The sequence below is a fragment of the Tachysurus fulvidraco genome, chromosome 9 (genome assembly GCF_022655615.1).
Source record: "Tachysurus fulvidraco isolate hzauxx_2018 chromosome 9, HZAU_PFXX_2.0, whole genome shotgun sequence".
In the NCBI taxonomy this organism is placed as follows: Eukaryota; Metazoa; Chordata; class Actinopteri; order Siluriformes; family Bagridae; genus Tachysurus; species Tachysurus fulvidraco.
In genome coordinates, this window is record NC_062526.1 from 11,223,012 (window position 1) to 11,235,462 (window position 12,451).

At 39.2% G+C, this 12,451-nt stretch overlaps 1 protein-coding gene across 1 annotated transcript in view; it reads right to left on the minus strand.

Annotated features, from left to right (window-relative positions):
• Positions 1 to 202: 202 nt before the first annotated feature.
• The window catches only part of setbp1 (SET binding protein 1), a 42,106-nt gene continuing 29,857 nt past the window's right edge, over positions 203 to 12,451 (minus strand). The window contains exons 2-3 of the mRNA XM_027138417.2: positions 7,101 to 10,416; positions 203 to 4,365 (exon numbers count right to left, since the gene is read on the minus strand). Of these exons, the coding sequence (XP_026994218.1) occupies positions 3,863 to 4,365; positions 7,101 to 10,416 (3,819 nt within the window). The 3' untranslated portion in view covers positions 203 to 3,862. The remainder of the gene's footprint in view (positions 4,366 to 7,100; positions 10,417 to 12,451) is intronic.

Genomic DNA, 12,451 nt, shown 5'->3' on the forward strand with positions numbered 1-12,451 from the left:
ATTTCATGTACAACTCCGTCCAGGGTGTATCCTGCCTCGATGCCCGATGACGCCACAGGCTCCCTGTGACCCGAGAAGTTCGGATAAGCGGTAGAAAATGAATGAATGAATGAATTTCATGTACAATGATACATGAAATAATTAAGAAGACCTAGTACCTACAGATGTATAGATATATATTAAATAAAACAACACAATTAGATAAATTTGATAAATTCCTTTTCCTTTTTATTATTTTTTTGCACAATGAATGACATGAGCAAGATCACGTGTATTTAAGTGCTCAATACTGCACTGAGATGGTTGCACAGAAAGTTGAACTTGAAAGAGAAATAAAAAAAAAAGAACTCTCTACAAGATCATGAACAACAAAGATGACCAAACACATGCGAGCTTAAATGTATGTACATATGTACAGTGCAGTATACATATCTTTAAACGTGTGTATACACAGGGACACAAAAACATGAGGGCGTATTCCTACATACATTTATGTACAATGCATACGCTTGCGTATCTCAATATTTATTCTTTCCTATATATGTCCTTTAATTGCTTCTTTTTTCCATATTCATACAATTTACAAAAATGTTTTATGAATTAAAAACTAGTTATTCAAAAAACTTATCAAACAATGTATAAGATCTCAAATTGAAATTCGATAATCTTCAAAATTTGTGTGCATACAATCAATTAGGGCATGCAGGTTCAGAAAATGTAAAGCATTATCAAAAATGGTCATAGTACGTATTTTAAAAAAAATGCAGAATTTAGCTCATGTTGTGCCCTTTTTGAGTATGTTACCCTTCAATTAATACTTCATTTGAACTGGAAATTTCTTCAATAGCTTTAGAACTTAATACATGAAGATTTAGCTGATATGGGGCTGAAACCTATGGTTTTTATGATGTGATCTTGATAATGAAGTTATAGCAACTGAATAAACCTTTGTACCTAGTCAGGTCACAATATTTACATGACTCAAAATAGTCTAATGAGTTACGATTATTGAACAGCCAGAATGTTAGGGGGGAAAAAATCATCAAATAATAAAACACCTTAATTTCACAAGGCACCATTTAATCAGCTGGTAGAGAAAAATATGAGCTGCCAAACACCTTGTTATTAACACCTCCTTAATAAACTAAAGACTGATGGTACTGTTTTGGAATACTGCTACTGAATACAATTTGGTTTACTTTTTCACTTTAGCTCTGAGTGATGGATGTCTTCTTTTTTGGCAAAGTGTCCAGGTGGTTCGAGGTGCCAGTCCTAAACAGGAGAAACATGAAGTGTCCAATGTAGTTCCACAGGCAGAAGGGAATAGCTGCCAAATCTGACTTGGCTCTAATGCACCATACGTCATTCTCTGACTCCATGTTCTGCTCTGACAATATGATCATTTAAACTGTGTAGAAATAGGCTTTGGGCTAAGGTATGTCCTAATTTCCGGCATTATTCCTAACAAGAAGAGCTAGTCCACATTGTGAGCTGTTCAGTAACAGACAGGTGATTCTACTATTTACAGAGTTTACTTTGTTGAATGTAATGTAACATGATTAAGGCTCCGCTGCTCAGTGGCTGATTTTTTTTTCTGCCTTATGCAGCATTATGATATGCAAAATATTAAAAACAAAATAAAAATAATAAAAAATAAAAATAAAAATAAAATGATAGTCACTTGTTTGCAAAAAAGAAAGAAAGAAAGAATGAAAGAAAGAAAGATACAGGTTCTAGATTATATTCAGTAAGACCACTTTTTGACAAATTGAAGTGAACTGAGCAAAAAAAAAGTCTTAAAAAAGTAATTTCTTGTCTGTCACTTTGCAGGTAGAACCCGATGCATAGTCGTTTAGAACGCACACGTGGTAATAACCCTTAACTGGTGCTGGAAAGTTTGTTTGGACATTTCGTACCTGCTTTTTTTTTTTTTTTTTTTTTTTTTTTTTTTTTTTTTTTGATGTGTTGTGGTCTTGTTTGAATTGTCACAAGCACAGTTTGGCCTTGTTTCATTGCATGTCTAATCTCCATTTTCCACACAGACCGTTCGGTTTTGAATCAATAAACCGTTATCTCACATCAGAAATCTACCTAGAGAGCGAATCGTTTTAATAAGACCCATCTGAACTTATCTGCGTAAGTGCGTCTAAACAAATAACAGATCTACGGAGCAGGGATAAAAGAGCAGGCATATGTACATTCATGACCATGTGTGGATACTAATAATACATGTGTAAGTTCAACATTATTTCTTGTCATTCATAGTTCCCTGTAGCTGAAATGTTTATGGACTTATTGACAAACATAAGGCACATATATGAAACAACTGAGAAATAAACCACACAACTTTCTGCATTAAGACCGTTTGAATATACATTTCTAAAAAGAGCGTAGAACCACTGCACTATACTGAAGCCTGGTTTCAGATGCTAAGCTGTATACAGTAATGAAGTCTAAAGTCTCAGATCCACACATTTCCATTCGTTACACTTTCTACAAGCACCTACCGAAACCAAAATCCACCTAGAATATTGAACTACAACACGACTGAACCTTTGGTTGTGTGGATATCTAATAGTGACCATTAGGTCAATATATTCAGTTACTTTATAAGTAATAAAGTAATATTATTTTTATTTTACTACTATGAGCAGGCACGTTCTCGAATAGACTCTGGAAAGGCATCTCAGTTACCGTGTTTGTCAAGCAACTGACTGAAATCACTTCTAATAACTAACTGATATTACTAAAAATATTTTCCAGATATTGTTGGTTATTCAAATGAAAAATAATCAACGGACAATGTGTAATACTAATCTGTAATACGTGAGAGGAGACTGGAGTAAGTGCTGTGTTGCTTTTAAATGCAAGAATAGGATTTTTTTTTTTCATGCATGATGAACGGCATATATTGTATAATGTATATAGCTGAGGGATTTTTTATTTTATTTTTTTTTGAAGGTTTGACTTTACACACTGCCATTGTCTAATACAATCCTTCAATCTGTGATGCATCCACTTCGTTATGGTGTGATTTATAAATACTGTAGGTATCATTTGCATTTTGAACACAAGCTTTTGTATGTCACATCTATTTCTAATATTTGGTTAAAACATTATTTGAATATTGTACAGGTTTCTAGTTGATATGGTGACAGTACAGGTAAATCTAAAATACTTTCACTTTGTAATGTTTGTAGATTACGTTGCTATGTACAATTAAACTATAGCCATCGAAGATAGTAGAAGAGTCTCATTCAATTCAAGGGTATTGCCATTAGTTCATGCCCGGAACAAACCTGAGCGCAGGCAAGAAAGTGTGTGTGTTTGTGTGTGTGTGTGTGTGGGTGTGTGTGAGAGAGAGAGAAATTGAGAGAGAGAGAGAGAGAGAGAGAGAGAGAGAGAGAGAGAGAGAGAGAGAGAGAGAGAGAGAGAGAGAGAGAGAGAGAGCTGACCAGTTTCATGATACTGGTCTTTATCATAATCACTGTGCTTTGACTTGAGAGAACCAAAAAGGCAAAGAAACCCCAAAAGTGCACAGTACTGTATTAGAAGTTCAAAAAAATGTCATTTACACTTGCTGGTAAGATCATGGCTCTAGCCATAGTTTCAAAATCCTTATGGGCTTTGGGAGAGTAAAAAGCTCAACACAAGAACATTTCCATTAAAAAAAAAGCATGTGGTGATGGCATATACAGAGTGAAAGTGGGGCACTTTTTATACCACATTCATGATTCTCATAGAATGCCCATGAAGTACAGTTCAGTAGAGCTGATTAAAAAGAAAAGACAACCATAATGCCTAGAAATTATCCAAAGGTTGGAGTGCAAGTTGAACTCACAGTGCACTGTTAATGAAACTCTTAATGAGAAGCCGGTTCATCCCTTCTGCTTCCCCTTCCTCGCCGTACTGGCCGCTCTAGCTGCTCCTCTGGCTGATATTTAAAATACGGCTTAGCCATCTGTGAGGTCTGTGGATTGGGCTGTGCACGGGCCTGGTGTACCACTGCCTCGATGGCATCTGTGATAGAGTCGTGGTGGGTGAAATCTGGCTGGGCGAGCATCGGGCTGCCGTGCAGATTCCTTTTGCCTGGAAAGTCCATGCACTTTTCTAGCACTGGCATCTGAGGCAAGAAGGCTTCGTTGGGGACAAGTGCCTGCTTTCGTGGCCTCCCCCTCCGCCTCTTCACCACATTGTTGCCCGTCTTGGCCTGCCGCTGAAGCCGCTTAACCTTCAGGATCTTGTTGACGTGGTCTAGGCTTCTCTTGCTGGTGAGGATCTTGGAGAATGTGTGCTTCTTCCGCACATTACTCTGCATCTCCTCAATCTCCTTCTGCTTGTACCTCTGCTTGTAGGAGCCCAGATCTGTTTAAGAAGAGAATTGCGATTGTTAAAATTGCAGTAAAGAGTTAGGATGAAATGCAACACGGAATTGTCTGTAAAAAAAGGCTGAAATAGTAGAAGATAGGCAGTGGATGAAACAGCATTTCGTTAAATACTGCTTTTCCAAACTATATATACATTTCTGACAAGCATCCAAAATCCTTATCACTACCAGACTTGATCTAAATGACCAAAGACAAAGATAAACTTAAATTGCATCCCTAAGGCAGAAAGAATTATAGCACTACAAAGCACTTAACACTTGCCTCGTGCATAACTACATCCATGCGTTTAATTAGCGTGCATGGAGCCATCCCTCTAATCTCTCTATGAGCAAGCACCCAGAGTTCACCTCTGTACTGAAGAGACAGCTCTGAAAGTGTGAGTAATAAACTAGGTGGCCTCAGATACATCGGTGATTAATCTACTGCCTCTCCACTTTGCGTCAGATCCCTGGAAGGAAGCCCAGAGCACAGGAAATGTTGGGTTTCTGGCAGCCTCGTCTGAAATGAGTTCAGACAGCGTAAAGCTGCATAAAATGTGTGTTCCGCATCAAAAAATCTCCCCTAGACCCTTATATCTCTAGAGAATGCACTCATTTACTTTCTACTTCTTGCTGAGTGCCAGTCCATCTGGTTAGGCATCCAAGGAAACAAATAAGACAATTGTAGAAGATATTTTGCCAGCAGTTTACATTTCCGGACTTGGTTCAACACAAATGTATTTATTTCCTTGTAAAAGGTCTGAAAGCCTCAACAGAGCACATACAATATAAAAAAATACACAAAAGTTACCAACAACCTGACTAATGTTGTACATTTTCATAATTTATTAGTTTGCTCATATTTAGTATAACATTTATTCTCACTGTTTGTTCTCAACATTTAAATCAACCACTGTCTTGAAGTTAAAGTCTAAATGAAATTCATAATTCTAAGTCTAAACCCTGGATAAAGTAACATTGCAAAAATAAGCAAAATCGTAAAACCTTTTTCTGGGTCAATAACCCAGTCAAGGAGGCTGCTCATTTGGTTTCAATAAAGTAATAAACAGTCAGCATGAATGGCAGAACCCTCCCTCTCTGGCCCTGGTTTATCACTGGGAACCTCAATGAATCTCTCCAAATGCCAACAAATCAAGAAGGGAGGGGAAAAAAAGACATTCATTTTCAAAGGGAGCGTCACAACTCATTTATCCTCTGAAACCTCTACCTGCATCCTGCACACACTGTTTTCATTAGTGAAACCAATTTATGGCCTCACCCTGCTGCTGTCCCACTACTCTAGTCTCTGCACACTGGAGGAGGCCCCATTCCCATCAGCACGCTAACAAAATACCTTTCTTTTTTTTTTTAAGTTAAACATGCTTAAAAGAAATATAATATATAATATATAATGCTTTTGTCTGTAGACTTTGCCTTTTGTCTGTTTCATTAATAGCTACTGTGGTTGAAGAACAGGAAACGGCTGAGAGTAAATAAATATTGCAAACTCCCAGAGTTAGGAAATTAATTGTTATAAAAATGCATTATACAGATTACAGTTCATAAAGACCTAGTTAAAAAACTGCAGAGTACAGGCCTAGTTCATGTCCAAGGAAATCTGGATGCATAAAGTTAAAAGAGCAAGCAGGCCCCAGGTAAGCACGGTTTAGTACACTGAAAGATCTTTACATTCAGTTTCCATCAGCTCAATCTGGGCCATATATGAAAGTGCTACAAGAGGCACATGGAGGCTTTCGAGAGCTTGCCAATGGGTCATATTTCTCACTGAACTGAAATGACTACATCCACAGTTTCCATTGCCAAACATGAAAATTACCTGCTAAACGTGAGTAAGTGACTAAAGACACTAGTAATAATTATGTTTGGTTTACCACAGTTGGGTTTACCAATGCTTTTAATTTAGATAAAGAACAATTAGTTAGAAACATGATTGACTGTCTTCCTGGGGAATGTATAGTAATATGATGAAATTCTGGCAAATAGAACTAATTAACTCTAATTAAGTGATGAACATAGATGAAATTTTGTTTCTAGAAATTATTTGGTATCACTCATGTCAAGGCAGACAAAAGGCAAGTTTAGTAATTGGCTGCACTGTCAAAACACACTAAAACAAATCTTCAAACCAAATCACATGTAAACCTGAGCATGATGTGCACTTTAATGTCCTATTACTGCTGCAATGTGTTTGAAATTTAGTGTTAATTCATAGAAGTGGATGGTAGTACAGGCAAGGCAGTATGTGACTCATCCTCCTATTTTCCCCAAGGAGCAAAAATGTAATCTAACTGAGCCTTGGGCTTGCAATTCCCCTCTACTCGAGTAGGCTGGATTCATTAAAACGCTGGCTGCTGGCCAAGTCTTTTAATATGGGGAGAGGGTTTTTATTGCATGTCAGTAGAAAGTAAATCAAAATGTGTGAATAATATATTTCTAAGAAAACCATTGGCAAGCAACAGAGGTGAAAAGGGAGGAAGGAGAAATCTGTGAATTATAGTTGTCTCCATCCATGCATTACGCTTGGTTTACCAGATGTTCCGATTACAATATTTAAAATACTCAAATGGGCATTTTTTTTTTAAAATAATTTTTAGGCAGAATAAAACACTTCTCAAACCTCCACAATACTGTTAGTTTGCAACTTGTTTATAATTCTTATATTCTGGTCTAATTTAAAAAAAAGAAAAGAAAAGAAAACCTAATATTTCCTGACCTGTGATGGCTGTGTTACCACAATGGTACATCTGCTTCATCCTTTCTTCTGTTTCGTTTTGGAAAGGTGCCATGCCTCCCTCACTGTATGTTGTAAAGTCTTCCAAACTATGCCTCCTACTCCGGATGTGAGAACCCTCATCTTGTAAGTGCTGGCTCTTGAATGGGTCCAGTGGCTGATCCTGGTTGGCTCGTAGCCGTTCATGCGGTTGCTTAGTGCACATGTTCAGGAAGTTGTTCAGTGGCTCTTCTCGAGGATGTTTACAGTTCTGAGAGTCAGATAAAGACAACGAAGAGAGTGTGTCTACTTCAAAGTAGTTCCTGGATGTCTTAGATGAAGTATCCATATTTTGTTGGCTCCTCTGCTTGTCCTTTATCTTAGAAAGGGGCAGGGCTCCACTAAAGAGTCCACCCAGGTTCTCTCTCTGTGGGACTGAGTGCTGGTCCTCCTTATGTTTGTGCTTATGCTTGTGTTTGCGTTTGTGGAGACAGACACTCGCTAAACAGCTGCTTGACGGATGATGAGCTTCACCCATCCTGGGAGATGACATCTCATTGGGCATGTTCTTCATCCTATGTCTGCTGCCAGCAGAGAGGCTAGAGAACCCACCGGAGTGGAACTTTGGTGGAGGAACAGGAGGCCGCATGAGATGAGTGCCTGAAGATCCGAGTGCATGGGACAGATACAAAGGAGGAGGATACTGCCCATAATACCCCATGTTCATCATACTTGTGGCAAGAGGCATGGCTGTGTAAGGCATTGCGTAGGGTGCATAGTAATTGCCACTGGCTGCTGAGTAGCCAAATCCTTGAATGAAAGGCATCTTTGTTATAGGTTCAGCTGATTTGGCTGGCCTGCCACGTCTTCTCTTTGACTTTTCAGAACTCCTGCAAAGATAGTGCACAGGATCATAGGGGTAGTATGGCATAGGGTAGTAGTGGTCAAAGTTTAGGCGAAAAATGCTGGGGTAAGAGTTCTCATGGTAAAACTTGTAGCTGCGGTGGGAAATTCGGAAGACCTGGAACTTGCTAATGAGTTCCTCAAGGTCAGCCAGAAACTGAAGATCATCCCTACTTGTTAAACCTTTTCGCTTCCTTCTGTGTTTCTGTTTCTTGAGGCTTTCTTGAGCAAGGAAATTTTCCATAGCCACTGATGTTGTATGCTTCTGATAGTGCCCTCTGTTTGTTTTATTTGTAGCTTCCAGCACAGCAGCCTCTGCTGCTTCAAAACTACAAAGATCAAAGGAGTATCTCCTGCGAGATGCAGGACCTTTCTCGGTCTGATCTGATGTGCTGTTATTATCAGTACCAATGCCACTATCACTTGGGATTGTCTCTTCACTATGGGACTCGCTAACTGGAGACAGAGTGACCTCTTTGATGGATGCCACCTCAGACAGATGAGATGGTGAGTTGGCCATAAGTCTTGGAGGAGAGAGTTTCCAGCTACTACTGAGCAAACCCTTCTGAGTTTTTGTGGGCAAAGCACTGATAGGCTGTAGATTTGGCATGGTCTTAAGGTCATGCTGGCTGGTTTCTGTGGTGGCATGGTGTGCTAGTCCACCTGCTAAGGACTGAGCTGAGGGAGACTGCATGACCCTGGGAGAAGGCATTCTGGTTGTTGATGAAGTAGAAGGCACTAGAAGGTTCTCAAACTGACTTGAAACAGGCAACAAGTGCTCATCATTGGCTTTGTGCTCATCTTGCTGAGTCTGAAGCTCAGCTTTGGGCTTCCTCCCTCTTTTTTTGCCTATGTAAATAGTTCCACGTTTGCTGACATTGATTTGCTTGCCTAAACGGGCCTCAATTGTCGATGCCACACTTGACACGGCACTAGAAACCGGAACACTGGATTTCAAAGCCAGGTTACCAGTGTTAGAAGAGGACAGAAGCTCATTTAAAATGCTCTGCATTTTAACCAGTTTCACGTTCTTAGTCATTTTCCTTTTAAGGATTCCAACCTGAACTGTTCTCTTACATTTCACCTCTGGTAAAGTTGGAGAATTATTTAAGGCCTGCTGCATTATTTTTGACAAATTACGTTTCTTTCTCCTCCTCTTTGAAGTGCTAGGTGAATCTTGGTTGATAGGACTTACAGGACTGGTTGATGTTCCTTCATGAATTGTCTCCACGGTAAGTAGTGGTTGTTTTTTAGGCCTACCACGTTTTTTCTTTATTGGGGTGATGACTGTCAGACTGTTTGTGTTGGTGTATAGTGGGCTGGATGGCGTTATGGGGAAAGCAGAGGGTGGCTCTTCAATGAGCAATGCTGGATTAAGATCTTTGTGGAGAACAGAGCTCTTAGATTTCAAATAAACCCATCTGTCCTTGAACTTTGATTGCCTCCCATCTGCTTGCTTCTCTGGATCGAACAATGATTGTGGTCTCCCAACTGGGTTCTTCTTGAGTCTATTCTCAGAAATTTCCACAGTTGGCCCTGCTGCTGCACTCTCTTCCCCCGGCTTCTGTGAATCTACCCCAAATTGCTTTCCTGTACTCAATTCCATTTTGTTTGCTACTTTAGGTTTTGTAGCACCTTGATCAACCTTATCTTTCATTTCTGAAAAAAGAAGAACTGTCTGTGTGGTGTGTAATTCTTCCACAAAGTTATCTTCAGTTAATCTTCTGCTTTTCTTTTTTCTGCTTTTAGGTTCATCTGTGTGATGTGGAACACAGTTCGGTAATGTTTTAAAGTCATCCTCTATCCTCTTCAATGATTTTTCTGCATCTTCCCTGTGAGTCTCAGTTTTTTCAGAGTTAAACAGTTTATTCTTTGTATTGTCTTGAACGGGTTTTTCACTCTCTTTGTCCATCTTTTTTGCCCAGGGAAGGTCTCCAGTATTGGTGGTCAAAGCCCTTCTGCCATACTTCCGTTTGATGTTCCCAAAGACTTGCTCAGTGACTTCCTGCAAACCTCTATCTTTGCTTACCGAAGAGTGTATCAACATATTTGATTCTGCTAGTGCACTCATTGTTATATCAGCTGGAGAAGTAGCCTGTGAGTCAGAACCTGGACAAGTCATTTCCGAGGCAAACAGACTTCCAGATGAACCTTCTGTGACCTTTTTAACTTGTGCCTTTGAGAAGGGGGTGTTGACCTCTGACAGAAGGCTCTTGTTATTGAATGTTGATTCTTGTTTTGATTCCGGATCTCTCGCTTGGTCCCCTTGGGATGTCGACTCTCTTAATGTTGGCTTTGTCCAATCCAGTTGGTGAATGTCAGATTTGGGCTCATATTTTGGTCTTAGGTTCTCCCCAAGGACATCCATCATGTTGTTGTCATTTTGAGCCACAACTCTGAAAGGCCTCTCATAGGTCTAAAAAAAAAATACAGGGAAAATTATTAGTACAAATAACATTTTAAATACATAATTATAACATCTAAACCTTCTTTAGGTTTAGTTCTAATGACAGACTGCGTATTTCAACAACACAACAATTTCAATTTATTTTCACACTATATTGCCAAAATGTGTAAATATTCACATTCAGTAACCAAATCAAACCCATAACCAAAGTCAACACCGTAACAACTAGTGCACTTTTGCCCCCGTTCCTCCGTTAGAGGGACACACCTAAACAAAAGCATATACATATTTTGCACTATTGTGCAAGCCTGTGAGAGATTGTGGTTTGGACTGGTAGAAATAAAGTATTGCAAGATCAGCATCTTGATACAACGATATGTTCTGTAAAGCCTTCCTGTTTTCAAAGCCAACAGCTACAAGAGGTAAAGAAGTTTAACCACAACTTTGTTTTTCAGCAGGTCAGCTTCCATTTTACTGCAGCTGACATCTAGCAGTCTGTATTGTGGTTACAGATTAGCTTACATCTGGAGTCACATGAGTTTCACAGAGTCTTACAGTGTCCCATCAAAACATGTGCAAACAAACTAGGTATTTTCTAAGAAACTTTTAAGGTGGTGTTTTTTTGTAATGTGTTTATTTCTCCACATACAAAAATAAAGGTGTTTGAAAAACAAACAAGCAGGCAAAAGTGTCTCATTTTCTCCAGCTACAAACCTACAAAACTACAAAGAGTCTTTTGTGAAGTCTTTTGTGATCATGGGTTAAAATCTTTGGCACAGTCACTGGTGGCACGACTCAGATTACAACACAAGAGTATCATTTAGTATCGTGGAGTCTTGTGTGTTTAAGTCCCTTCATTGTAAAAATTGATAAGCCTAATTCCTGATGCTTTCAGGAGTGAGATCATGTTTATGTAAGCAGTCCTGAGAGTTGACAACCAACTGAGATGAAATCTTAAATTACAGTCCTTTCATAAGTGTTCACCCACAGAAGAGAAATGGACTTAATTGAGATTGTTGTTATTTCGGCTTCTCCCTGTCTGGGGTTGCCACAGCGGATCATCAGGTCCGCACATTTTATTTGGCACAGGTTTTCCACCAGATGCCCTTCCTACACAACCCTCCCATTTTATTTGGGCTTCGGAACAGCAGTGAAAGTTAGGTCTAGGTGGTTGGGCTAGCTCCCTGCCTAGGAATGGAACCTGAGCCGAAGCAAATGGACTGGTGGACGTGAATTTTTATGTGTGTCAGCTCATTAATTGTTTGACTTCTGGTTTCAGACCAGACTTTTACAAAGAAACAATTTAAAAAAAAAAAAATAATTTCCACCCCACACTTCAAATGTATGTAGCATGTAGCATATACTTTCATGTAGCATAATGATCCCAGTTAAGTCCATTTTATTTCCAGGTTGCACATTAAAAAAAAGGTGGAAGAATGGTATGAACATAAAATTTGACATAGTATCTTAAAACAAGATTTTGCACATTTAAGAGATAGCAATATCATCTGCTTTTGACAAGGCAGCCAACTACAAGTAACTTGGCAGCTCATCTGTAAAACCTTCAAAACTATTTCTCAAGCAATAAAACTTGCACAATCTGCAGCTACTTTCTTTGCCATTCCTCACATTTGCAATCAGCAAGCAGCAACCCCTCATCCTCCCCCTCATCAAAAGAATACAGGCAGGCCTTTATCTACCTTATGCAGCTGTTGCAATCATGCTCAGTTATTATAAGCCCAGCATGCTATGGGAAACAGTCCAAAAATGGCTTGTATGTGTGTGTTTCAGGAGTCATTCAGTCTAATCATCTCCAATATCATTCAATCAGTAGCTTTTAATTAAAGCAGAGCATGCATTATTGGTGCTTCACCCCTCTGCCAGCCATGTCCTTTTTATTTTCCCCATCTGTGAGAAACTGCATCAACTTTCAGGTTCTTAATCCTGTAATCCTAGGAGGAATTTGTGATCTCCCTGCCTCACAGGATACAGTCTCGGACTGCAGCATGCCAAGTCTCTTGGCTGCCCTTTAATTTGCCTAAAT